Source organism: Dryobates pubescens, chromosome 15, assembly GCF_014839835.1.
Source record: "Dryobates pubescens isolate bDryPub1 chromosome 15, bDryPub1.pri, whole genome shotgun sequence".
Lineage (NCBI taxonomy): Eukaryota > Metazoa > Chordata > Aves > Piciformes > Picidae > Dryobates > Dryobates pubescens.
Window position 1 is genome coordinate 21,548,285 of NC_071626.1, and position 25,125 is coordinate 21,573,409.

The 25,125-nt window shown below is 39.3% G+C and overlaps 1 protein-coding gene across 1 annotated transcript in view; it reads left to right on the plus strand.

The window, feature by feature from the left end:
- The window catches only part of PLCZ1 (phospholipase C zeta 1), a 53,044-nt gene extending 29,731 nt beyond the window's left edge, over nucleotides 1-23,313 (plus strand). The window contains exons 9-13 of the mRNA XM_054167942.1: nucleotides 370-486; nucleotides 13,521-13,693; nucleotides 17,613-17,745; nucleotides 19,884-20,033; nucleotides 23,223-23,313. Of these exons, the coding sequence (XP_054023917.1) occupies nucleotides 370-486; nucleotides 13,521-13,693; nucleotides 17,613-17,745; nucleotides 19,884-20,033; nucleotides 23,223-23,305 (656 nt within the window). The 3' untranslated portion in view covers nucleotides 23,306-23,313. The remainder of the gene's footprint in view (nucleotides 1-369; nucleotides 487-13,520; nucleotides 13,694-17,612; nucleotides 17,746-19,883; nucleotides 20,034-23,222) is intronic.
- The last annotated feature ends 1,812 nt before the right edge of the window (nucleotides 23,314-25,125 follow it).

The following is a 25,125-nucleotide window of genomic DNA, read 5'->3' on the forward strand; positions in this document are numbered from 1 at the left end:
CACTGGACTTCAGTGTAAAAGTCCTGGATGTACCTAACAAAGAGGAACAGAAGCAGCTTTTCCATGAAAGAATGATTCTTGGTTATTGAACTTTTAAAAGGTTTGCCCTACACACAGAATATTATGAGATTCAAACATATGCAAAATGTGAAGGTTTTAAAGTAGGATTTTAACCATATCTCAAAGTGATCCTAATGTTAACATACATTAAAGAGTCCTAAAATAGAAATACATTGACATGATAGACTCATTATGCAGAAATAACCCCCACACTGCTGCATCAGATTATTCTCATTAGTAGGTATTCAGGTAGAACTTTTTTGTTAATAAAGTTTTTCTTTATCAAGGTTTTATCCTTCTGCTTTTCAGCTAAAGATTTTGTTTCACATACGTCAAGATTCATTACAAGAATATACCCCAAAGGAACAAGAGCACGTTCTTCAAATTATAACCCTCAAGAATTCTGGAATGTGGGGTGTCAGATGGGTATGTCATAGAATCATAGAATGGTTTGGGTTGGAAGGGCTCTCCAGAGGTCATCTTGTCCAACCCCCTCTGCAGTAAGCAGGGGCATCCTCAACTATGCCAGGTTGCCCAGAGGCTCTGCTGAGCATCGCCTTGAATATCTCCAGGGATGACTACCTCCCTCGGCAACCTGTTCCAGGGTTCCACTACCCTCATGGTAAAGAAGTTGTCCAGTCTAAATCTGTTCTTCTCTAGTTTGAAACCATTGCCCCTTGTCCTATGTCTGCTGGCCTGTATAAACAGTCTCTCTCCATCCTTCTTAGACCTCCTTCAGGTGCTGCAAGGTTGGTATTAGATATGTTTGCAGAGACTGTTGCATTCCAGGCTTTGCAGAGACTATAGAGATACAAGGACTTTTCTTTCCTACTGTGTTTGTTGTGTTGTGCAAGTTACTTATTTTCCTTCAGTAGCATTGCTTTCATTTTGTATTAACTAAATGCCTCCTTCAGCCTACATATCCTATCAATTTTTCATTCCAGAACCCAGGAATTTTGGTATACTAAAAGGGAATATTATTCTCATCTATTTGCTTTTGTAACTAGTTACAATTAGACCCTAACTAATTATAAATATTACTATCTGTTAAGTTGCTATATCTTAGCCCAAATATCCCAGTTTATTATAATATATTAAAATCTTTAAATTACATCCAGGCAAGTTTTGAATGTCTCCAGAGCAGGAGACTCCAAAACCTGTCTGGGCAGCAAATTCCAGTGCTCTGGAACCCTCACAGTGATAAAGTTTTCCCTTATGTTCATGTGGAACCCCCTGTGCTCCAGCTCGTACCCATTACCCTTTGTCCTGTCAATGGACACCACTGGAAAGAGCCTGGCTCTGTCCTTCAGACACTCACATCTTTGTAAACATGAATGAGGTCAGCCTTCAGCCTCCTCCAAACTAAAGAGCCCCAGTTATCTCAGCCTTTCCTCATAAGGGACATATTCCACTGCTTTCATCATCTTTGTGGCTCTGCACTGGACTCTTTGAAGCAATTGCATTTGCTTTTTTCTAAAGTTGCCCTGTAGAATTGAATCAGAAGGTGTGATAGAAAGAGATATATGTGTGAGTTAGGAATTTTCACACAGCAATGGAAGCCTCTTCTGAAGTATTTGTGGGTTTTCAATGGTTTCATGAAACTGGAGTGGCACAGATAGAAGAGATGTGGACAAAACAACTAATATTAGTGCCAAGAATTCCCAGGTTGTGACATGCAAAGAAGCATCAAATGCTGCTGGTCAGCAAAATACACAGGTACAGCTGAAAGCTGCTGGGAATATCCAGTGAGTGTTTTGATGCAATTTAAGTTTAGCATCTTAATTACCAGTACAAACCATATTAGCTCCCTGAGCAACGAAATAACGACTCCTTCGGTCTCTCTTCAATTCAAGTTAGTTTTTAATTTGAAATTGTTAAAAAAATGAGCATGACTTCTGTATTCAGCAGGATTTGAAAAACTTCTCACTTGCAAGCACTTTCCCCTTTTTAAATGGCTTTAAAGGCAATCTTTCCTTCATCTTTTTTTCTTTAGCTTAAAAGATTCTCAGTTACAGACTACTTTCCTTTGTTAGCCTGCTCCACCTGCTTCAGCCTTTCAAAAAGCAGAGACTAATTTCATTTTTTTTCTTTGCACCTATATTTATACATTCTGTCTTCTCACTCTAGACCAAGGGCACCTGAGGGACACTGTGGGGTGAGCAGGGCAGTTTGCTGTAGGCTTCCAGCACTGAGAGGTGAAGGTGAAATATGGTCTCACCTTGCTATATTACAACACACACTCATACAGAGACAGGCACAGATTTCACTTTGCCTGTATGGCCTTGGAGCTTACATGCAGCCTTGCTGCAGGCTTTCTTTTTCACTTGTTTCCTTTCTGAGCTCAAAAAATACCTTCTGTTTCAAGTTACCTTCTCAGATAACTTGATGTCGTATTTACAATCAATCATGTACATATGTGTTATTCATTGTTTAAACCCCTAACATCTTCCAAGCTACTCTTCTACAGTTATAGAAATTAGGAGTATTATACCTCAGCTGTCTCTGAGAGATTGCTGTTCTCAGATCTGTCTTGACAGAGGACATCTCCAAGCCTAAATTTCTTACCATTTGCTGTCACCACCCTGAACTATGTCATACTATCAGTGACACATGTTGAAGTAATGTGGGAAATAATGACTAGAGAGATTATGTGAATTTGGCCACTCAGTGCTGGCTGTTCTATGAAACTACTGAAATGTACTCAGACCTCTCCAATAATTCTCTCAATGGTACAGATAGTGCTTCTCATCCTGACTCTTGTATTGATATACAGTTTTAGAAGTACAGGAGGAGTAAAAAAATTACAAGTTAATATAAATTTTGTTTTGTTTCTGTGTCACAAATTTGTCCTGAATATAGATTTGGGCTTGGGCTTGGCTATTGATCATACCATTGCCATACCATTTGCAGGTGGTTTGATTTTATTTTGTCCTTGTGGTTGATCTTCACATATCTGGATATCATGCTGCTGCTGGATTATTTACCTGGAAAGGTGTGCACTCTATATACTACCTACACTGCTATTAAAAACTAGGAAGTTCCCTACTTACAGGAAGCTATGGCCAGAGGTTCTTAATTCAAAATGGAATTAATCCCTCAGGCTTATCATACTGGAGTTTACTAGTTTTCTTTCTATCCTGCAAATCTCCACACAGATCTCTGCAAAGGATATTCATTTGTTAGATATCAAACAGGACTTTTGAAAGAATTCTTTCAAAATGACTATATTGACTGTTTAATGAGAAGTAATTCTAAACATTAGTTTACAAAACATGATATTTGCTCTATAGAGGCTTTGGGCTGCTCCCTGAAAGAATTAAAAATATGCAGGAAGTGGTTAGAGCTGCCCTCTTGGTCACATCATTTGCATCTTCATTTAAAGAAACATTTTTCTCATGGGAATAGGCTCATTATGAGCAATTCTTCGCATATATTATTTCCAAGCCATGTCAGATCTTTTCTTCATTCCCTAATCTGGTTTAGATAACTGTTTGGCAGAAATATGACTGCACTTCACAATGCAACTCCCAAAGTTCCACTCAGTGAATCTTCTGCTAATGTCCTTCCTCTGATTTAACACAGCTTTAAAAAATTGTGTGTCTGTCTTGTGTCCATATAGCCCACATAACCTCTCTTGTCTCCCTGCCACTGCACTCTGCCTCCTATGCACAGAAGTAATCCCTTCAGATCCCTTATACTACTTCTCTAATACTGCTCATGGTAATCAGACTTCTTCTATGTCTTAATCTTCCTATTAATCTTCCTCAGTTGCTTCCTCCTTCCCCATGCGTGCTAGATTTCCATTCTCACCTTTAAGATCCTCTAACATTCATAAATATTCTGTCTGGGTAAAGAAAATATATTAACTTTTATTCAAACCTACATCTGAAACTCCCTGCCAGGCTTATGCCTCAGGTAAATGATGAGAGCTGAGTTATTCCTTCTCTTCCATTAGGAGTAGACCCAAAATTGTGCTCTCTTCTGTGCCTTGCTAGCAATTTTCTCTAAATTGGTTGGAATGTATTAACTCAGGGCAGCCTAGCATTCAGCTAAAGCAGGAGGAAATGGTCCTACAGACTCAAGATTTGTTGGGGCTGAGGACAAGAATTATGTAGTTGTGTAAACCTAATTTCCAGAAGAAGGAAAGTTAAAAACCACAGTAAAAAGTACAGAGTTTCCACAAAATTGCTTTTGGATATCACTGTGCTCTCAGTGTCCATTCTCAGAAAATTGAGACTCGCAACAACAGGATAGATTTTGTGAACAACAAGGTCTTATGGAGAAAAATGCCTACAATAAATTTTTATAGTCTGGGAAAATTAGTATGCCTTCTGCATAAAACTGCAGTGTGGCACTAGAAAGAACTGGATTGGCATATCAATATCTCCTTTTGATTTAGCAAACACAGGACAGTTGTTTAAACAAACATATATCAGCTGTATTATGTTGGCTGAGAAAAAAACAAATTAAAAAGCCCCTACAATCTGAAAGAAAACCACAGGGAAAATTAAAATATAAGACCTAAATATCCTTTTGAATATGTCCCTTGCATGGAGCAGAAATCATTATCCACATATCAAAACAATCTACACGAATGACCAAACGTCATAAGTTATATGTGATAACTGTTGCATGGCGGGTACAGAATTTTGGTTAGAACAGACTGCATAGAGCATATGTTTTCTGAAGCACTCCGAAATGCGTGTGCTACTGCAAAGGCTCCACTACTTGTATGATAGCTTGTTTCTTGTTGCAGGTTTTGGTTTGGCCTGTGACATTGAAATACAGCTCGACAATTTTGTCACATCTGGTTTGTAGCTAAACCCTGCGTGACAAAAAATGATGCATAAAAAGATGAGTGATAAAGAATTCTCTAACTAGTTGTGATTTTAGCATTTTGAAGCCACCTAGGGAAAAGAAACCCATTTATCTAGATCTTGGTATGCTTTGCCTGTGCAGCTTCAAATGACCATCAGATCTGACCTTGCTTGGGTTGTAAGTGAGTGAAAACTTAGAGGCAGACTTTGGAAAGTGTCATTAGGAGAGGGATCAGGATCACTAATTTACTTTGGTGTTTTCTGTTGTATGTTTTCTGTGAAACTGTATTTTCTGCTCTCACTGGAAAAATGGGAGGCAACAGGACTGACTTCTTTATATATATATATATATATATATATATTTAAAACTAAACAGATTATGTTTGATGGTAGGAAGTTTAAATATTCTTGCAATCTCACTGAACACTACATTTCAAAATATGAGATGGAGTGTCAAATGTAGTAAAGAAATGTATAAAATAAATGGAATTTAAGGGAAAACACAGGCTCTTTTGTTAAAGATGGGGGATACTACCTTCCTCTTGTAGATGTAACTAGTTTTTCAGAATGGTAATTTTATACTCTTGGTTATTATTTTTACTGGAAATGTCTATAACAGCAAAAGTGTAAAGCAAGCATTTTCTATAACATGACTTTTTTTTTCAACAGCTAATGTGATGTGGTTTTTACTTTTCAGTGAGGTTATTAGAACACTTCAAAGTTTTCTCAGTGTACTTAGTGCACATGGTGCTTAGTGTACCACTGTGACCATTAAAACCTTGCAGGTAACTTAACTCTTAAGTATTGCCTATGATATGGAAAAGACAGATCAGAGCATTTAATCTTTGTTCATTCTGTGTCTCAAAGCCTAATAGTTAGTGTCCAGTTATTAACCAAATCTTTAGCTATCTTTCCAAAACAGGATCCAGATTTTGCCCCATACTAAACCAGCTCTTCTGCTCAAATGCAGGAGATAAGTCTGTCACGTCATATACCTCCTGGTAAAACCACGCCTGGGCTGTTCTGTACAGCCATCCTTCCACCCTAGAGCTCATTCTTTCTTTGGGCTTGCTGTGGCCTGGTCCCATTGCTGACTCATGGAGATTGCACTGTAAGAAAGACAGGAAATATCTCCTGCCAGCTCTCAAGCCGAGCAAAAGAAGGCACAGAGAAGTGTCTCTTGGTTGACTAGTCCCTCTTGTGGTTTCAAGAACAGGACTAGTCATCATAGGTCAGCTGCAGAAAAGGCACAAGGGTTCTGACCTATATTATTACTGTCTTCCTAATATGGTTTTAGCAGTCCAAAATGTCATCTTTAGGAAGTACAACTGACATAAGTCTTACTGAATACTTTTGAATAGTGTGTTGTAAAACAAGGTGCCGAAAAAGGATGTGTGTAGAAGTTGGGAAAATATCCATAGCTGTAATAGGCCACATAGCCATCATGTTTTACAGAACCTGAAAAAGGGGTTGCTTCACTTTTTACTGTTTGTTCCCATGAGTGCACAGCCCAGTGGGACAACTGCAGACTACTGGTCTGCAATTAGGTCTTCCATAATTAATCTAATATTTGAAGTATGGACTCATTATCGGCTATGCTGTCCCTTAAACTTCATTGCTTAGATCCTTAGTAGCTGCAGTGGGGCAGCTAAGTCGTCTGCAGACATCTACAAGTTAGGTGGGACAGATTCACTCTGATACATGAAGTTGCCTAAATACTCTCACTTTTCCTCTGGAATGGCTCCAAGGGCTGGGAGGGGTTCTGAATAAAGGTTTCATGTCTCTCTTGCAGGAGTCTCTCTAACTGCCAGGTGTATGACAAAGCTTTTGTTGCAACTCTGAAGCCTATTTCTTGTTAGGCAGATTTTTGTGGTGTGTGTAATAGATACTGCAGCTTCACTTGAAAGCAAAGGAATTTCTTTTTCTCTTTCATATTTTCACTGCAGACAGCTCACAGAATGCTAAATAATTTATCTGAAATCTAGTCAATTTTAAAGAAAGAAAAAATTTCAGGGACACAATTGTCTCTGAACTCCTTGCTACCCTTGTTCTAAACCCAGTGTTAGAGACCCAGATTAAAACAGGAAAGAGAAACAGATAATACACACTCTTCTGTCAAGAAACACAAAGCAAGAAAATATTGAAAGATCTTTTGGAAAAGTATGACTTTCACATGTGAAATAAGTGAAATGACAACCAAAAGAGGTTCAGACTTAGAAATGTTACTTTCAGGATGAGACATTAATTAAATAGGACAAAAAAAATCAATTTAGATTTTAGATCTGATAGTTTATCAGAAATGTTTTAGGTAATTTTCCCTTGAAATCCTAACAAGAGAGGTTCCCTGATTGCAACCAGTTGCAGATATGCTTGGACAATGGATGAGCTACTTGTGATTAAGTAGGAACACTGTCAGCATTTATGAACATTAGAATGACTTAGTTCTTGAAATATCTAATGATAGTACTGAACTGGCTCAAAGACAATAAGGACAGGCTGACTGCACATGCCGAGTATGATGTGGCAGAGAATTATGCATGCTGCTGCATTCTCAGAACAGTAGTCCCTCTTACTATGGTAGAATGTCTTATGTTGTAAGTCATTCATGAATGAAGTTTCTGTAGAACAAGAGCATCCATTTCAAAATGCATCAGTAATAAGCAAAGCCAGAAGTTGTAAGATTAATAAAATTTGGAGTCTGAATACCTAAAGCTCCATTTTATTATGCAAGGAAAGGAAAAAATATACATACCATTTGAGCAAATTTTGTGGTCAGAAAACCAGATGAGGGGCAGTTTGCATGTCAAAATTTATACTGTGTGTGTTGTAAGAAAATATTTCAGTCTGTACTCTTTTTTTCCCTGGTAGATATAAATCCTTGTTCATAAAGTTGGCTTCGCAAGAGGGCTAAAACTGCATAAGGATCAAAAAGACCTCATAAAGTCCAAGGCAAAGGGGATGCTGAGAACACTTAAAGGGCTGATTTTGGACAGTTTATCCACAAGGCTAAATTTAACAAGCATCCAGAAATGGTAGTAGGGATCAGAGACACTCGTTCAAGACAGGACCAGAATGGAAGTAATGCTCAGGCTCAGAGCAATCTGAGGAGGCTCCTGTAGTTTGGTCCAGAGTCTTAATAATGCTGGAAGTCTTTGAAGTTTCTCAGATAGAATCATAGAGTAGTGTGGTTGGAAGTGACCTCAGAAAGTCATCTAGTTCAACCCATTCAGCAGTAAGCAGGGGCATTCTCAACTAGATCAGATTGCCCAGAGCCTTGTAGAAAAGAAAAGAATAGAATAGAATAGAATAGAATAGAATAGAATAGAATAGAATAGAATAGAATAGAATAGAATAGAATAGAATAGAATAGAATAGAACAAACAAGGTTGGAAAAGACCTTTGAGATCATTGAGTCCAACCTATCGTCCAACACTATCTATTCAACTAAACAATGGCACCAAGTGCCCCAAAGAGCTCCACTTTGAATATCTCCAAAAATGGGGCCACAACCACCTTCCTGGGCAACCTGTCCCAGTGTTCCACCACCCTCATAGTAAAGAATCTGTTCCTAATATCCAATCTAAATGTGCTTTTTTCTCGTTTGAAGCCATTGCCCCTTGTCCTATCATTACAGACTTTCGTAATCAGCTTCTCTCCATCCTTCTTGTAGGCTCCCTTAAGGTACTAGAAGATAGAAGATAAAGGTATTCAAAAACCACTGTGTTCCACCAGTTTTCCAGGTTACATGGTCTGAGCACTTGGTAACAGAACATATTATCTTCCTTGTATCTGCTGTCAGTGAGAAGGTTTTACAGTGAATTCTAGTACACACTGGATTCCTCTTGTTTGTACTGTAGATTGAATAATATTTTCAATACACTAAAAGGGAAATATTATTTCTACTAGAGGATATTCTGATAATGATGTTTGCACAGGGCTTAGAAATTAAAGTTATTTTTATAATTCCAGTGATGAAGGTATTCTCATATTTCAGGTCAATGGAATTTGTTTATTGCAGATCCTCCTGCTCTGTATGTTACTACTGCTAAATGAATGCCTTACTTCCTGGTAAATAAAACAGCTGACAATTTACAGTGTAGCCTTCCTTCAGATATCTTCAGCTGGCTTCAGTCTAATATTGTGAATATTCTCCCTTTTCATCCACATTTTGAGTCAGCTCATCCTCAGCATGCCCTTTAATCAGGGTTTGGATGAAATTTTTAAAAGCCATCTACATCCCTTTGAAAAAAGCAATATGGAATACCTATCAAGAAAGGACTTCTGAAAATACTTCTGTACATTTGGGCAGTGATGGATTAGGTGCAGCTGTGACCTGCATGTGAAAGGATAGGCTGTGAACACCCAGCTGGGAGCGTTTATGTGGAATGAGTGCAGTGTCTTCAAATCCACTCACGTAGATCACCTCATAACCATTGGCAAAATATTCCAGATCATTAAGTGTGGTCTTTTTTAGTAGAATTCAGTTCTTGTATGTAGAATTCAGTTCAAAATATAAATGGATATCTAAGGCACAGAAGATGCATTGCGTTCATGGTGAGTGGCCCACTTTAAGAACATAGAAACATTTTAAGAACATAGACAACCTAAAAAAGCTGAAAGAAAGGCAACAAAAGTGTGATCTACTCTATCTCTTTATACTCAGATGAGTGGGGTAAATTATGGAGATATGAACATGGCACTAAGTGCTTTTTTCACACAGCATTTTGGATATTGCTTACAATTCAGACATTTTGGGATGGATTTTAAATGATATAAAATGCAATTAAGTAACTCATTTTAAGGACAGTTGCTGACAAATGTGTGCTATTTGTTTTAAAATCTTCTCTTTTAAAGTAAGGAATTATATTAAACCTTAGGGTTGTAATACAGCTAAGAGAATTGGGGAAACAAAGAATAAAAAAATTAAAAATATGCATTGAAAAGTCCCAATAGGAACATTAATTGAGAGGCAGCATCACAGACAAAAGACATTCAGTTTTCCTCAGCTGCCTTGAAATCAGAGTCACTTACAAACCTACGTATCCCAGCGCTCACTTTGATTTTTCAGAAGCTTTTGCTTTCTGCTGAAAAATCAGTGATATCTTGACTGGTAGCTCTGGAAGATGCTGGATTTGAACACTTAGATTGTGGTCAGTTCTGCAATGAGTTGTGGGACTTACTTCAGTTAACTGCTTGTGATACACAGGTCTGGGATGAAATACACCTACTGGGATGAAATACACCCATTGGGATGAAATACACCTATTGTATTTCTTTATGCATTATAGATTGTTTCATCTTTTTGGAGCTAGTCTATTTCTAACTTGTAGCTGCTAAATGAAGTTATTTACATCTGGGACCAACAGGCAGAGCCAGGGCAGCTTTGGTGCTTTGCAAGATGACCCTAGTGTTGAATACTCTATTCTGAATGTGATTTGCATCAAGACTACACCATGAAGCGTTGCTCTAGAAGTCCTCCAGCAGCTATGAACTTTGCAACCAGTTGTAAAATAGAGAATGCAGTTCAGAATTTCACATTCACTTACTTTAGTCAGGTTACAACTTGCAATATCAGGAAATAAGTAGGCAAATCAAAACTACTGCTCAGTGTGGTTTAATTTATTCTAAGGTAAAATCAAATTAAGTAAAAAATATAGCATTGATGTTTGAAGATATCACCTCATAATAACATTGCCCTTTCCTTGTGTTGTAAAAGTAATTCTCCTAATACGATAAAATGTGTTCTCCTTTGCTTGTTTCTGTTGTTAAATCAGATTTTCCTGCTTAGTAGCCTATGAAGCTTGGCAAATTTAGCACCAGTCCCATTATGTGCAATCATGTAATTTGTTTCATCATGTGGAAGCTGCTATTTGAAGCTGTTCAATTTGCCTAATTTCAGTTGCATTTTAAACCCCACATATTCTGAAAGCATGGCCTAGGAATTACCTCTGAAATGAGAGATCTTGGGCTATCTGTAGGACCTAGGACCTAGGGGCCTCAGGCTTGCAGCTCTGTAGCATTGAGTTAATGTACTAAGATGCATCAAGGGTCATATAGTACCACATTTGAGTCTGTATCTGGATGATCTGTTGAGTCATAAAAAGCAAATGGTGAACCACTGCCAAAACTATACCAAGAGAATACTTACCTCAAAGGCAATGGTGTGCAACAGGCAATGTGAACATTCTGAAGTTTAATTTCTGTTGTCAAAGGTAAAATAAGGTTAATGTTCCTTTGCACATTGGCACAGAATCTATGCCTGTATATACATTAATATTTAGTGCAAAGCAGGAGTGCATGTTGTGTTTTACTGATGGGTTTGGGGGGGGGGGCTGTTTGTTGGTTTGTTTGTTTGCTTTTAGTTAAGGTTCCCAACTCTTTTGACATCTTGCATGTTGGCTCATGTTGCAGAGATGAGATTCCTTTCAGATGACAAAGAGGATGCACCTTAGGAGCACTTGATGTATTCCAGCCATTAATTGGTATTGAGGTCATGGGACCAGGCTAGAGTTCTTCTGAAGTAACTCTGCTGAAAATGTGCATAATGCTAACATTATCAGATCAGTAGTACCAGCTGATTCACTCCAGAAATCTGTTCTTATTTGTGACATTTACTAAAGACCTTAAGGCATCATCAAAGCAGTTAAAGAAATAAATCATTTTTTGTAGTGAAAGGGATCCAAATTTCATGCATTTTCCGTGTGATAACAGGGTTTCTGAGTTCTGGCAAATGTTTGTTCAATACATTTACTTTGTATCATAGGAATATAATGTCATAGGAATCCATTATGTCATATCATCAGTTTAGGAAGGATGTTGACTTGCTGGAATGTGTCCAGAGAAGGGTAACAAAGTTGGTGAGGGATTGCTTAGATTGGAGAAGAGGAGGCTCAGGGCAGACCTTCTTGCTCTCCAGAACTACCTGAAGGGAGATTGTAGACAGGTGGGGGCTGGTCTCTTCTCCCAGGCAACCAGCACCAGAACAAGAGGACACAGTCTTAAGCTGCACCAGGGGAGGTTTAGGCTGGAGGTTAGGAAGAAATTCTACACAGAGAGAGTGATTGCCCATTGGAATGGGCTGCCCGGGGAGGTGGTGGAGTCACCATCATTGGAGGTGTTTAGGAGGAGACAGGATAGGGTGCTTGGTTGCATGGTTTAGTTGATTAGGTGGTGTTGGATGATAAGTTGGATGTGATGATCTCAAAGGTCTCTTCCAACCTGGTCTATTCTATTCTATTCTATTCTAATCCTATCGTAGTAATATAATATATCATAGGAATATATTATGTCATAGGAATATATTATGTCATAGGAAGAAGTAAACTCTTCCTGCATTATGATGAGGAGTCACTTGTACTGCTTGAAGTCTTCATTTTTATCAAGCCATCAAGCAAATGACTTTTTATCATTTGCAGCTTAACATATGACATATTATCACTCTGCTGATTTGAATTGTGCATTTTCTGTTTGGTATGCTGCAGGAAACTCCAATGTACTGAAATAGAGGGAAATTTCATTAAACAGGCCTATTTCAATGCTGACTTTATCTCATGAATTACAATATCCTGTTGATGAGAAATGTGTTATTTTATTGTTGTGGCTGCAGCATACCAAAAATGCTTTGAGCTGCCAAGGAAACGAAAATCTTTCAGGTGTATATTAACAATAAACACCAGTAGTGGAGGATTAAGCCTGAAGAGAGTTTCTTCACATAAATTTAAGAATACTTTAAAAATGGATTCTGCTTCTTTAAATTTACATGTGTTCCCACTGAGTGTTCTAACTCTTAAGCTAAAGCTTCTTGATCTCTGTGTGACAAACTTTTGTGATGAATTCTGAACCTATCAAGGTTAGCTACAATCCTTTGTTTTTGCTTTCTGCACTAGAACTTTGTAAGCAGATTCATGGTGCAGGGTCTTGCTGCTGCAGAGAAACAGGAACGTGATTCAGCCTATTCTTCAAGGTCTAATTTAGAAAGAAAAGGAAAAGCACATTACACACTGCACTGTAAAAAAGATCTATGGTGTAATTCTCAAACCATAGTACAGTTCTAAATAGTGCACACCTTTTGTGCATGATTCATCCATTATAAAATAGTGCAATATTCAAAAGGAATGGCAAGATCTTGCCTATGAGTTGAATGATCAAGAGGACACAGTCTCAAGCTGTGCCATGGGAGGTTTAGGCTGGAGGTTAGGAAGAAGTTCTTCATAGAGAGAATGATTGGCCATTGGAATGGGCTGCCCCGGGAGGTGGTGGAGTCACCATCACTGGAGGTGCTCAGGAGGAGACTTGATGGGGTGCTTGGTGCCATGGTTTAGTTGATTAGGTGGTGTTGGATGATGAGTTGGACACGATGATCTTGAAAGTCTCTTCCAACCTGGTCTATCTTATCCTATCCTATCCTATCCTATCCTATCCTATCCTATCCTATCCTATCCTATCCTATCCTATCCTATCCCATCCCATCCTATCCCATCCTATCCTATCCTATCCTATCCTATCCTATCCTATCCTATCCTATCCTATCCTATCCTAATCTTATTTGCTTTGCTTTTTGCTGTTATTTTCACAGAGTCGTTTTATAAAATAGTATCAGCTCTAATTCAATAAAATCAATATTTATTTTTTTTCACTTTACAGTAGCCTTAAACTTCCAGACAGGAGGACTACATATGGACTTGTACAATGGAAAATTCCTAGACAATGGTGGTTGTGGCTATATTTTGAAACCAGAATTCTTGAGGAATAAGAATTCAACGTTTACCCCCCGCGATGTGGGAAGATACAGTCAACCAGTATCTCTGTCAATAAAGGTAAGCTTAGTTGATAGCTGCTTTGTTCCATAAAATGGGAAAGCAAACATGATGAAGACCTATTTGTTATCTGTTATAGGTTTTATCTCCATTCCTAGTTGTTGGAAAGTTTAATATTGGAGTTTTTTTGAACGTGTTAGAATTCGCAAATCGCAGCTACTGCTGTGGTTAATGTTGGTTAATGGTTGCCATCTGTAGCTCACTTATGTTTGCTAAAAATATGTAGATGTTCAGAAGTGATAAGACTTTGTAAAAATACATCATTTTTCACAGAGTTGTGTACAGAAATATAAATATAACTTACACTGTGTCACAAGTGTAGCTGACAAAGGGACTTTTCAGTTACAGTTGTGGGGACTGAACTCTGTAGAACTGAGTGTAGAGTTTTGGTGTTACTTTCTTTAAGCATTTATTTAAGTGTGCAAGTATTAAGTATTTGAGTATTTATTTAAGTACCACATGTACTGTTATAATGTCAATTGACACATGGAAGTGTTCAAAGATACAGAAAACTTCAGGCTCCTTTTAAGTTATATATAACCTATGCATGCATAAAAAGACTATTTATCATCCTAAAATGGTATAAATAAATTTAAAAGCAAAATGAATCAATAAAACAAAGTCACTGTCCCTGGAGGTGTTCAAGAGGGGATGGGACGTGGCACTTGGTGCCATGGTTTAGTAGTAATGAGGTCTTGGGTGATAGGTTGGACTTGATGATCTTTGAGGTCTTTTCCAACCTTATTGATTCTATGATTCTATGAATATGTTTTAATGGGAATGAAGTCATTGTGCCCTTTTACTCTGCATTGGTTAGGGCATACCTTAAGTCCTGTGTCCAGTTCTGGGCCCCTCAGTTTAGGAAGGACATCAAGACACTTGAATGTGTCCAGAGAAGGGCAACAAGGCTGGGGAGAGGCCTTGAGCACAGCCCTGTGAGGAGAGGCTGAGTGATCTGGGGTTGTTTAGCCTGGAGAAGAGGAGGCTCAGGGGAGACCTCATTGCTCTCTACAACTACCTGAAAGGTAGTTGTAGCCAGGAAGGGGTCGGTTTCTTCTCTCTAGCAACCAGCACCAGAACAAGAGGACACAGTCTCAAGCTGCACCAGGGGAAGTTTAGACTTGAGGTGAAAGTTCTTCACTGAGAGAATCATTTGTCATTGGAATGGGCTGCCCAGGGAGGTGGTGGAGTCACCATCCCTGGAGGTGTTCAAGATGTGACACTTGGTGCCATGGTCTAGTCATGAGGTCTGTGGTGACAGGTTGGACTCGATGATCTTTGAGGTCTCTTCCAACCTTGGTGATACTGTGATACTGTGAATCAATGAGACTTTGAATTATTCCTACTTCCCCCCAATTAAAATCTGATTTACTTCTTAATGCTATTAGAAATGCATGTAATTTAACAAGGATGGGTTAGAAAAACTCATCTTTTCAGGTCAAGTGGATGTTTTCTAATTGGTGACTAGTTGGAAAGTTACCTTTTTCCTAATGAAAAAGTGCTATTTCACAGTACACTACTTGCATAACTGCTATTTAATTAGCATAAAATGAGTGTAAAATTGGTATATTGTTTCTTTCAGAGAAATAAATACTGGAGAGAAAACATTAGCTAAAAACAATTATAAAACACTTACATAGTAGATGCACCTAATCAAGAACATTTTCGGGTCCTAACAGTGAGCATACCAATTATGAATAGACATTACTGGATGATTTCAAGTACACATGCATATACCTCAGTTATTTTAGCCCTTGTTTGTATAAAGCTGGGATTGATTAAGGCAAGGAAAAAATCCCCAATTGTAACACAGGAGACAGGCAAAATTATTGACAATAGGAAGGGAATTTCTGAATTTGGAAGAAGCTAGACTAGAGAAAGGCAGGTTTTTAGACTGAGAACAGAGAGTAAGATGACTGTAGGGACAGTGCAGGATACAAAGAAGCAATGGCATCTTTACAGCTGACTGTGGGGTGCAGAGACCAAGAGGTATTGCATATGGAAACCTTCCATGTTATTTGCTGCTCTCTCTGCATGTCTGCTTTATTTTGGGTCTCAAAAATTTATTAGGTTTATAGCTTTTTGTCATAGTGTGCTGAGAAGAGCTCACTCTTTCCCCATCCTGCCAGGGACAGGACTCTGAGTCTAGCAGTGGACTTGGCCAATATGACTGAGTTTTTTTTCATGACATTCAGGGCATGTCAAAGAATCTTGTTTGGTTCTAAGGGTGTAGTCCATCAGCACTTGCATTTTGCAAAGCTTTCTAGTAAAGGTAGGCCACTACTGTTCAATGTTTCAGGCTAGAAATTTTCTTGGAGCAAGCTGTTACAGAGAATACTAAGGCAAAAGGTGGAATCTGTGGGGTTTGATTTTTGTGATGGTTGACAGTGAAATAAGGTTCTGTACCATGAGTTTTGATGCTTAGTCCTGAGAGCTGAATCATAAGAGTCCTATCTTTCACTTAGGCTTGCAGGCTTTTATAGCTCTTGATACACTCCATACATTGACTTCTGAAAAAAAGCAGATTAGTGTACAGGTGATTATTCTCCCCTAGCTGTCCTGAAAAACAGATAGAAGCAGACAAAGTTGTGACTCTCATAAATGCTTCTTAGCAATCTGAGTGCCAGATTACAGGGCAGTCTGAAGCAAAATTTCCAGGTAGCTAAATAAATCAAGGAGAAAAGCATCAGGAAGCCGAGTTTTTATGTATTACCCTGAAAGAAAAGGAACAGATATTAAGCAGTCTGCTAACACACCCTGTATCACAATGCTGATATCGCTGTGGGTGTTAGCACTGGTTCACTAGACACAGGTTTAATAGGAATTCATGAGCTTGGTCTCAGAAAATGCAAAACCAATGAGACTGATTCCTCTAACACTGGTATTTTGCACAGTAGCCGAATCATTTTCATGGCTAGTTAATGAATAAAAACCTACATCTGAAAATTATGACTTAAAGCATGACTTCAGATGATTATTTTTATGATGAGGGAGGTGCAGCGCTGGAACAGATTGCCCAGGGAGGTGGCAGATGCCCCATCCCTGTAAACATTTAAGGTCAGGTTGGATAGGGCTCTGAGCTAGCTGATCTAGTTGAACACGTTAGAATAGAATAGAATAGAATAAACCAGGTTGGAAGAGACCTTCAAGATCATCACGTCCAACCCATGAACCAATCCAACCCACCTAAACAACTAACCCATGGCACCAAGCACCCCATCAAGTCTTCTCCTGAACACCTCCAATGATGGTGACTCCACCACCTCCCCGGGCAGCCCATTCCAATGGGCAATCACTCTCTCTGTGTAGAACTTCTTCCTAACATCCAACCTAAACCTCCCTTGGTGCAGCCTGAGACTGTGTCCTCTTGTTCTAGTACTGGCTGCCTGGGAGAAGAGACCAACATCCGTCTGTCTACAACCTCCCTTCAGGTAGTTGTAGAGAGTGATAAGGTCACCCCTGAGTCTCCTTTTCTCCAGGCTAAGCAATCCCAGCTCCCTCAGTCTTTCCTCATAGGGCTTGTGTTCCAAACCCCTCACCAACTTCGTTGCCCTTCTCTGGACTCGTTCCAGCAAGTCAACATCCTTCCTAAACTGAGGGGCCCAGAACTGGACACAGTACTCGAGGTGTTCCTGCTTACTGCAGAGCAGTTGGACTAGGTGACTTTTAATAGTCCCTTCTAACCCAAACCATCCTGTGAGTCTCTGTTTCTACAAAGTTAGCTATGAATTAAATTGAAAATGAGCTGCCATGAGTTTAGTTTCATTGTGCTTAATATGCATTTTGGTAACAGTTTATGGCTGGTATATGTTCCTTATTTTCTCATGGAAGATTAGTTTGCTGCTGTAACTGCTGTATGACTACTGTGTAAAGTGCATTCTTACAGTTATTTCAACATATTGCATCTTCAAATTTCCAGCTCATCAGTGGTCATCAGTTACCACCCAGTAACCTGTCGAAGACTAACAAAGCTGACCCTTTAGTGATGATAGAAATTTACGGTGTGCCAGAAGATCAAGCAAAAAAAAGATCTAGTGTTAGAAAAAGCAATGGTGAGCATCAGTCTTATTCTCTTGACTGGGAACAAAGAATAATAATAATAATATTTTATGAAGAATTAGATCTTTTTTCATCCCAAGAAGTTGTTATGTACTTACAGAGGCTGAAATAATTTCTCTCTAGACTAGGACCTTCTGGAACAAAATTGGTAGTGGGAATTCACACTATGTGCCCTTTTTTGTAGACTCATAGGTTGAAGAAGCAAAAACTCTTCTAGTTAGTAGAGCTTTTCTAGAGGAAGATGAAATGCATTGCCTTTATGTACTGTTCAGGGCTCACCCTGGACTGCTCAGCCCCACACATGCACTCACTCACTCCTCCCCAGGAGAGGTTCAAAAGTGCAAAAGTGAGAACTCTTTGCTGAGATAAAGACAATTTAATAGATAATGCAAGAGCTGCACTTGCAAGCAAAGTGAAACAAAGCATTCACCACTTCCCATCATCAGGCTGGTGTTCAGCAATCTCCAGGAAAGCAGGGCTCCATCAGGTGTAATGGTTATTGGAAAGGCAGACACAGTAATTCTGATTGTCTTCCCTTCCTCCTTCTTTCCCCCGTAATTTTATCCTGAGCAGGATGCTATAAGGCTTCAGTAGCTCTTTGGTCAGTTGGGGTCAGCTGTCCCAGCCACGTCTGGTGTACCTCCAGCCTGCTCACTGGAGTGGGGAGCAAGGGGTTGAGGAGTGATAAAGAGAAAAGTCCCTGACATTGTGTAAGCACTGCTCAGCAATAGCTCAGTGTTATGAACACTGATGTGTTATCAACACTATTTTGGTCACAAATCCAAAACATAACACCATGTTAAGAACATGGACCTCATGGGAGTGTAGAGAGGAGGGCTGGAGCACCAAAGAGGCTGAAAGAATTGGGGCTGTTCAGCCTGGAGATGAGAGACCTTATAGTGGGCCTCCTGAAAATGGCCTACAAGAATGTTGGGGGGGGGTGGAACTGTTTACAAGAGCAATAGGATGAGGGGAAATAGTTTTAAAGTAGAGCAGGATAGATTTAGATTTGGCATTAGGAAGAAGTTCTTTGATATGAGTGGTGGAACACTGGAACAGGTTGCCCAGGGAGGTGATGGGAATCCCCATCCTCGGAGACACTCAAGGTCAGTCTTGATGAGTCTAGGAGCAACGTGATCTAGTTGGAAATGTCCCTACTTACTGCAGTGGGGTTGAACTAGATGACCTCTAGAGATCCCTTCCAACCCAGTGCATTCTATGATTTTATGATATGGGTTGATATGAAGAAAATTAACTGTATCCCAGCCAAACCCAGTACTCTAATTAGTGAATTTAAAGACCTTTCTTCCTGGAAATGTCACTTAGCTCATGTGAATTTTCTAGTAGGAGTAGTCTCTTAATTGCTTGACAGGTGAGGTGTGTACTCTTTGTAGTTATCTTTTAGCATTCCTTTACCTTTATCATATAGACCTTCTTGATGTCTCAAAGTTCCCTGTGATCTCCCTTCTGCTGTGCCTCTGTCTTCTGTTTTTCCTTTTTCTTTTTTGTAGATGGCTGAGGTTTTAAATCTGCCCTGATTTTCTCTCTCTCTCTCTGTGAACACTGCTCAAAACAAAACACCCTACCTCCTGGTCCTCATCCCCTTTTTCTATTTTTAGTCCAGTGATTGCTTTACCACCCTCATTTATTTAGCTAATATCTCATTTCCTATATTGTAAAAGGAGAAACATTAGGAAAAAATATGAAACTGGTATGGCTCCAGCAGAATCTAAGTTGAGCAGAGGTTCTTAACCTGGCTAGCACTGTCCCCTCTCGCTCTCTCCTGTGAGATGACACCAACTTTCTTAAGCTTTTGATTTACTGTATTATAAAAGCTAGTACAGGAGAAATCCTTAGAAGGGGCTGGCCTGCATACTGTAGGCTCTCTCTGTTTGCTTCATTCTGAAAGCTTCCCTCTGGCAGTTTTAACTCCATAAACTATACCAAAGGTATGACCTATATACCACTGAAATCAGTGGGAGTCATGTCATTTATTTGAATGGCCACAGATATCTAGGGAAGAAGAACAAATCTTTGCCATTTTCGACTAGTCATAGTAGGTAATAATTCAGATGTTAAGTAGAATAAATAAAATGGCCTTTTCATACTGTGAATTTTCTCTTTTCATTAGCTTTGTGCCCTCGATGGAATGAAACTTTCTCTTTTACTATCCAAGTTCCAGAACTGGCATTGGTACGCTTCTGTGTCGAGGATGAGATATCTGTGGTTGCAAATGAGTTCCTGGGTCAATACACTTTACCACTGCTTAGCCTGAACAGAGGTAATATTTCCATGTGAGCCACGTATAATAACTCAAAAAATCTACAGCAGTCCAGGATTTTATCATTACTGTGGATTTGCAAAGTACAGCATTATATTTATTTCCTAAAGGAGACCATTATAACCATAGGTAAATACTACACTCTGGTTTTATTTCATTTAGTCTCTGAAGGCAAATACATGGTGTAGAAATCAAAGAATATTAATGACGCTCAATTACTCCTACTGCAGTGGTCCATTCTAGTCAGAAACTACTCAGCTGGTGTTTTAACTCATTACATTGGGAAACTGTAAGAGAAATTAGTCAGAACTACTACAAAGACAACAGTTTTGTCCATTTTCCACTCAGACTCAAACCCCAATACAGGCCAAATTGAAACCAAACAAACTCCAGAAAACCCCAGGTACGCTCTCAGCAGCTTTTCAGAGTTGAGACCAAAGAATGCAAATTAAGTACAATATTTGTGACATTGTTCTTGGTAGTGTTTCTTTTATTGTTATGGAATCTTCTCTGAAAAATAGCCTGCACACACAGAGCAAACACAGAAGTCAGTAGGCCAAGGAGAAAAGCTTTTGTGAAATGCCTGTTTACTGTATTGACTTTCCAAAGCTATTTCTGACAAAACAATCAACCAGCTTCTATTAGTGAATGAAGACGTGAATGCAAAATGTTAGAGCTGGCAATGAGCACTGTGCCTTTTTTATTAAGCTTAACAGGATTTTTAATGGCTTTTTCTGTACGGATTCTGAAGCCATAAAGCTGTTTGTGATTCTTAGTTGAGGTTGAGGAGTTACGCAAGAACAAAGACATTACTCTCAAAGCAGACTTGCTTTTATCTCCAACATAAATTTTTATACTTATCTGCTTTTACTTTACTTTTATTTATATATTTCACAGTAATGAGAAAAAAAAATACAACACAACAACAACAACCAAACAACTCAGCCAACTCATGATGTCTGAGACAGATTTAAATAGCAGACACTAAAGTTTATGTAAGAAGCTTGCATAATAGAAGACACTAAAGCTTGTAAAACCATCAATTTGGGCTCTTTGTTGTTGTTTGTTTATAGAATCTTTCAATGTATCTCTAAGGTGCCTGGGTAATTTCGGGCAGAAATAGGGGAGTTATCTTTTGGAAAACTAAAAGCATGTAGATTCCACAGGAAAAAATTTGAGTGGACTAAGTCAAAATGCTAGGAAATGAGTGTATCTACAAATGCCAAAGAAATGAGCCTGTCCCACATTTAACAACAAAGTAAAATAATGTGTAAGATGTCATCAAGATGCCTAGAGGCACAAGCAAAATGGTGCTGAGATGGACTAACAAGTACTATTGCAGTGCTTCACATTGAGACCTCCAGATTCCAGGTCTTGAACCATGGTTTTGAATTAGGTACCAAAGCTTCCTAAATAGTGAAAGGGAAAACCAATGTGTCTTGCAAAGGTACTCCCAACAGTCTAGATTTCTTAGGAAAGAACTGTCTAAACCATGCTGAAGAGAGAGTTAGGATTTAAATCTCTAATCTGTTCACAGCTTCAATTGCTTTAATCTGCTCTTCAGGACTGCCTCTCCTTCCCTAGGATCCATATCCCCAAGGTGTCCCCTGAGGCCAAGCTTCTTTCAAAAGTTGAGCAGTGCTTACATTTTTTTTTCCTTTCCCTTTGACAGGCAGTGGGACAAAGTTGTGCCATTGCCACCCTCCCCTGCGTTTTCTTTTAAAAGGATTCAAATGCCTGCCTTTTCCCAGCAGAAGCCTCCCATCTCAGCTGTAGATTACAGTGAGGAAGAAAGCTTGCTGCCCACTTGTAGCAGTATTTGATTTTATTTTATGCAATGATGAAGTAGGTATATTCAGAGGGGCTGAAAATGAGAATAATTCTCCAGTTGGGTGGTAAAAAGTAAGAGGAGGGGGTCCTGGGTGACAATCCCTGTCCCATTGAGTCTTCCATGTGGTGTAATAATATAGAGAGGAATTCAGTTATTACTATCATCACTGTATCAATGAGTGCTTAATAATTCCATACAAACTGAAACAATTTCAATAGAAAAGAAGTTTTACTGCTCTCATGACACTTTGGAAAATGATCCACAGATAGGGGCTAGAACACAGCCTTTAGAAATGAGTCTTAGTGCCTCACTGGATAGGAAATAAACCATGTCTTCCATGTACTGTGTGCATGCTCTAAAAGTTGCTCTCAGATGCATTTTACCTGGACTTGGCTTTAGTATCTGCTGCCCAGAAGACGAACCTTAGATGCCAAGTGGAACTTTCATGTTATGTAAAATAATCAAGAAAAAGCTAAGCTCCCCAAAATGAGGGGTCCAAAACCTGCAGAGACATAGAGATACACCTAAAGAAAGATGCTGACAATTGCAGTTCTGAATGTGGATACCTATTCATAATAGACAACTGCAGTTATATATAGAGAGGGATAAAATATAGAACACTTTGATAAATCAAATGTAGCATTGTTTATCATGATGAAATGGTGGACCTTTACTGCTATATAAAGCAATACAACATTTGGGGCTTTGGAGAGGGGATTGTTTTGGTTTTTGAGCGGGTGAGTTAATTAAGTTTGAAGTTGAGACCCATATGTTTTCCAAATGCTTCAGCAACCAAATGAACATGACATTTCTGAGGCATGCCTTACCTCTGATACTGGGAATCACTCTTGTGCAAAAGAAGATTCCTAACAGTCTTAAGTTGCCTTGGTAGAAGGTCTTACAGCACATGGTTTTTCTGCCTCAGCTGGGCAGTGCATTGCTGCTGTAACACCATCCTTCTCCGAAGCACTGTCAGGGTTGATTCACAAGTGATTTCATTTGCTGTGAGAACAAAGCATGCAGCACAAAATCTCTCTGGATGTTAAACTGTATGCTTGCCCATGTTTAAATACCACTGGGCTAAAAGTCATCAATTTAAACCCCCACCACATCCTGAAAAACACTCAAGCTTTTCACTCTGTGTCCAAAAATGCCAGATCTGAAATACTGAATGTGCAGACAAAAAGGAAAAAAACCAATCAGCAGAAATGGGAGCTGAGTTCTCTATAATTTCAGTTTATTTTAAAGTAATTTAGAGAATCACAAATTGTGCTGTATTTGCAAGTAGATCATAAAACCAGCTCATCACAATATCTTCATTTGTGATTAATACACTAATGAAGTGATTTTCTTTACAGGTTACCGTAACATTCCCCTGTTGGACAAAGATGGTTGCAGTCTCGGACCCGCATCACTCTTTGTTCATGTCTGGTACTACTAATGATGTTCTGCAGTAGCAGCTGCTCTGGAGGATCACTCAATAAAGCAACATCACTAGGAGTGCAACAACCCACTGCTCTGATTTCCAAAGTGGCATGTTCTCCATTATTTTATTAAGCTAATAGGACTTCTTGTGTGAGCAAATGCTTCCCTGAATAAGTAATGGCTACTGACTCTGGCCCTACCACATTTAGAACTAATTTGTAAAGATGGGGACTTTTAGGGCATTTCAAAAGTTCAGTTAATAATTTCATCTGAAGCCACTTTCGAAATGATGATTAATTACTGAGAACAATAGTCTAATATTTATGATCTGACACTGCAAAATTGTAAGTGTGTTACACTGAAATTTTCATTTGTATTGAACAAAATTTCCTAGCATTCTTCCAAGGGAACAGGAAAAATTGCTCTTAAAACATACCCTTTACATTTACAATAGCAGCAGCTTCTGATTGGGCTAAATGCCTTTAATGTTCACTGTAATTTTGCTACATGGGAAAAAACAATTTAAAACCCCCAGCTCTCAAAATGGTAAAAATGTAGGTGCTAATATTGGTACCTCTGTTTAGCTTAGTTTTGAACTTCTTGCTGGAAAGACAGTTCATGAAGGGATGTATGAAGGGCTATGTTCCTCACAGAGGCAGGGGGCTCAGGATACTTACTGTGAACTCAGCAAACAGGAAGCACAGTGCTTTCAGGTGGAGTAGAAGAGGTTAATTGTGTAATTTCATAGAATCACCCATCTTGGAAGATACCTCTAAAGGTCATCTACTCCAATACCCTGCAGTGAGCAGGGTCATCCTCAACTAGATCAGGTTGCCCAGAGCCTTATCCAGCCTTGAATATCTCTAGGGATGGGGCCTCAAGTTGCAACCTCAATGGCAACCTGTTGCAGTGCTCAACCACCCTCATTGTAAATAACTTTTTCCTAATATCCAATTTAAATCTACTTTTCTGTAATTTCAAACTATTGTCCCTTGTCCTATCACTGCAGGCCTTAGTAAACAGTCTCTCTCCATCCTTCTCATAGGCCCCCTTCAGGTACTGGAAGGTGGTGATTAGGTCTCCCCAGACCCTTCTCTTCTCCAAGCTGAACAACCCCAGCTCCTTCAGCCTGTCCTCCTAGCAGAGGTGTTCCAATCCCCTGATCATTTTTGTGGCCCTCCTGTGGACTTGCTCCATCAGGTCCATGTCCTTCCTATGTTGAGGGCTACAGAGCTGGATGTAGTACTCCAGGTGAGGTCTCACCAGAGCAAAGTGGCAGAGTCTGGATCTGTTGGCCATGCATTTGTTGATGCAGCCCAAGATGCCATTGGCCTTCTGCACTGCAGGTGCACCCTCTCTGCTCAGGTCCAGCTTCTCATTTACCAGGAACCCCAAGTTCTTTTCCTCAGGGCTGCTTTCTATCACCTCCTCCTTCAGCCTGTATTGATAGTGAGGGTTGTTCCTACCCAAGTGCAGAAGGCTGCATTTGGTCTTGCTGAACCTCATGAGGTTTACCTGGGCCCACCTCTCCAGCCTGTCCAGGTCCTTCTGGATGACATCTCATCTCTCTGTCTCATCAACAGCACCACTCAGATTGGTATCATCTGCAAACCTGATACCAGGACAACTTCTTGCCTGACATAGCTATCATGCCTATAAGACACAATTTCCCCAGCTTCCATACAAAAGTGATGTATTGCTGAGCTTCCACAGGACTATATCTACCCAGTTAATTGCAGATCTGTTACTCAAGCATAGCTCTCTCTCTTTTTATTTTGGTTAATTTTAATATTGTAAAAAATGAATGTTATATTGATAGGTTTCTTTCTTTACTAC